Below are 3580 nucleotides of genomic sequence, written 5' to 3' on the forward strand. Positions count from 1 at the left end.
TATTTTCTGCATTATAGTTAACATATGTACTTTCTTCGTGTCATCCTTATTTCGTTAAGTATTGATATTTTGTTATATCAGACATGAGTACATTTTCAAAGTTTTTTTGCAATAAATATCATAAAATAATAGAGATTCACATAATAAATATTCTTTACAATAAAAAAAGTTTTAACAGACTTTTGTCTTAAAAATAGTTGGGATTCAACTTTGTGTTTTATACATAAAATATACAAAAAAGGACCACAATTTGTGGCTAAGGCAATAAAACAGGGAACAGAATAAAATTATAAAGTACAGAGCAGAGCTAAATCCACTAAACCAAAGGATCACGAGAAACATTAAAGATTCGAGAACATTTAGGTGACTCAATGACACCTGTCTGGATACATGAACACCACCAACTTTAATATCAGCATGATACTGATGGACTAAAACAACAGGAGAAGGGTGGAGTGAGCAATATCCTTCAAACATTTGACAGCAAGAGAAAAACAAGTACAGTTGCAGCCATAATGTCTCCAATGTGAAGATCTACACAGTGTAGCAAAAACCAAAGTTGTGTTAGGAAAGAATTAAAAACAAAGCAATAGGAACAATTGGCTAACTCTCAGGACTGAGAATATTGCAAAAGTCAAAAAAGGAGGAAAACAAACAAACCAGAAAGCAGGCTGCTTACTGAAGAATCAGGCCTTTCGTTTGGTAAATCCTTACATCTCTCTCCAGAAAGAACACAGACAAGAAGTTATTTCACAATCCAGCTCACTCATGAGAGTTATTCCGTGGAGGTACCCAAGGGGGTCAGAGGAAAAAAAAATATATAAATTGCTGAGAATGAAAAACATCTTTGGGAAGATATTCAGAGCAAGAAGCTGCAAGAGCCAAATTAGCCCTCACTGTCTCTTTCAGGAGTGGTTCAGTTACAGACTCAGAAGACCCTGCCAAAGTGGGTGGCAGACACAGATACCAAGTCCACACTTACCAAAGAGCAGCAAATGACTATACGTAAAACACTCCACACTCAGTTGACTCAATTACAGGAGGAGAACAAAGATTCAAAGGGAATAACTTGTGTTTTTGAAGGAGGGGGGGTGTGAAAGAAAGCAGCCCCCCCTACGCACCCCTAAAGGGGGGAAGGGAAGAAAAAATATTTATAGATCAGCTACAACCTGAAAAATCAAAAGTTGGAGGAAGTAAACCTCCCTCCAAAAATCATGACGGCTTGCCCTGACCCCGGGAGGGGCAACTCTCCAGTTTACAATAGACAGTGTTGGAGTTCTTGCATCGGCAGCCCGGACGATTGACGCGGTCGTAACACCCTCGACACAGTTTTAGGCATCCTTTTGCAGGAGGGTAACAGAGCAAGCAAGGCAAAAACAAGGACATGGCTCCCATGCACAGGTACCTAGAACAGCAGTGTGACTGGGAGCAAGAGCAGGGATTATCCGCGTATGAGTCCCCTTCATCGTCGTTAGAACAGTGGTAGAAGATCCCTTTGACCAAACACATGCAGGTGCCATACTCCACCATGCTCTCCGCCGAGCACAAGCACTGCCGGTTGCAGGCCAAGCAAGAAGGCAAGGCCCTGGGGGCTGTGCACTCGCCACACTTGCACTTCCCACACTGTTCGCAGATAAACTTGTGCTGCGTCAAGTCCTCTTTCAAAGGACCCTTCAGATCATCTACAATCAGCGACGACTGCTTGGGTTGCGTCTGGATTGTCCGCTCGGACCTGTGGCCCGGCCACGATGGAGGTGACCGTCCCAACAGTCCTTGCTCCGAAGAAGCACTGCTGTTGCTCCCAGAGCTGGCCGCGCTCCCCGTGCTGGTTGATCTGCTCAAAACAGGGACCCTCGCATTATGCTGATGTGCCACGTGCCCCACGTGGCTGGGTCTGTGTTCATAATTGTTATTCACATTAATCGGTATGATCTCATGAGTCCTTTCGTGCTTCTCTTGCCTCGGTGCTGTCCGCGGACCGGATTTTTTCACCACAGATGGACCCTCAGTGTAATCATTGCTGCCGCGGATCGCCTTGATCTGGTCCAGCGACAAGATAGCTGTAGGCTGGCTCTCCCGCTCGTACTCCACCCGCTGCCGGCTGTCCAGAGAGGGCTGCTGAATCACCACCAGCGAACCACCACTGCCGTGCTGGCTTTGGGGCTCCATCTGTAGTGATCTCTACTTCTGGCATTCAGCAGGAACCTGGCATGCATCTGAAATCCTAGAATAATAACGAGAAGACAGGAGGTATAAATAAACATTGCTTGTGTACATATATACACGCATACACAAGATCAAGCACAAAAGAGGAACAAAGAACAGGATGCTGTCTGAAAATAAAAATGCTATAGCAAACCACAAATTGCCCGAGCCACCTGGTGCCGAACTCTTTCAGCAGGGGATTACAGCAACGCTGAGGATCTGGCCAAAGTCCAGCAGCGAGGAGAGCCCGGGCATGGCATCATAGGTGAGGAATGCTGGAGGAGACCCCTCGCCATTAAAATGAAAACTCAGAAAGAAAATAACTATAAAAATCACTGTTAACCTGTGCACTCACTTGGCAAGCCATACAAGTGCGTGCTTCTCGCGTGCTACTGAACTTGGTGTCTACTTAGCAACACAGTTCTGCCTGTGCCCAAAACTAAGCTGGAAAGGGGAAAAAAGCACTGTCAAGTCAGCGCTCTGCTGGCAGAATGAAGGGCACACACAATCCTTGCATTTCTGCCTGGATCTACAGCACCAGAAAGCTGAAGAGATCTGCACTCCATTGCATTTGGGTACAGCTCCTCCTGGAAGCAAGTGTGCACACAGCAGAGCCTCAGAGTAAGTCAGGTGGACAAAGCATTTCCTACAGAAATTCAGCATCCAAACCTTACAAAATTAACATCTTCAGATACTTTCTCACCACAGGGCAGAGAGTGAATATGGATACAAGAGTATAAGACAAGCTAAGTGTCTTAGCTAATCTAAGCTATAATAAAGTTCTTCACTGACTCTCTAGCTAAAGTGGATGAACAGATCCCTTCGTACAAGATAAACCAACTGAAAGCTTCCCAAACACAACCCTCACAGTTTATCTTTCAACTACTGACCCAAAGATTACAAACGCTGACCAGGAAAACTGCAGTGACAGCACTGCACCCGTTTAAGAGCTGCACGAGACCCACGTAAAAGCTGCCGCTCTTATACATAAAGCTAAGAAAATAAACTGCTTCCGCTTAAAAGAAAGCCCAGGACAATTCACTCCCCTTTCACCCCCACGAGGTGTCACACATAAACGCACAGTGGAGCGGACAGGCAGCACTAGGACACATGCTGCGGCCAGGGCAAGGAGCACGTCCCGCTCCCAGAGCACAGGGCAGGCAGGCTCGCTGCAGCAGGTGGGGATGCATGTCCGCTGCCGACCACTCAGAGAAGCGATACCCGTTCATAAGGACGCAAAAGTCCCCGCGCTCGTCTGCCCGGTAAAGATCGCAATTCATATTTAGGGTCAGCAGATGAAGGAAAAAAACATATGAAACGGTTCCACGCCACCGCGCTCTTTTCAATTCATCCCACACCACGAGCCGCGCTCTTC

General features: G+C 46.3%; 1 protein-coding gene across 1 annotated transcript; it reads right to left on the reverse strand.

Annotated features, from left to right (window-relative positions):
• Positions 1-1212: 1212 nt before the first annotated feature.
• SPRY1 (sprouty RTK signaling antagonist 1) lies at positions 1213-2217 on the reverse strand (the record flags this gene model as incomplete). The annotated part of the gene is made up of 1 exon (XM_079534581.1): positions 1213-2217. Exon 1 carries the CDS (start codon positions 2167-2169, stop codon positions 1213-1215), a length of 957 nt encoding a protein of 318 aa, XP_079390707.1. The 5' UTR covers positions 2170-2217.
• Positions 2218-3580: the final 1363 nt, after the last annotated feature.

The sequence above is a fragment of the Tetrao urogallus genome (assembly GCF_951394365.1).
Source record: "Tetrao urogallus genome assembly, chromosome: 4".
NCBI lineage: Eukaryota > Metazoa > Chordata > Aves > Galliformes > Phasianidae > Tetrao > Tetrao urogallus.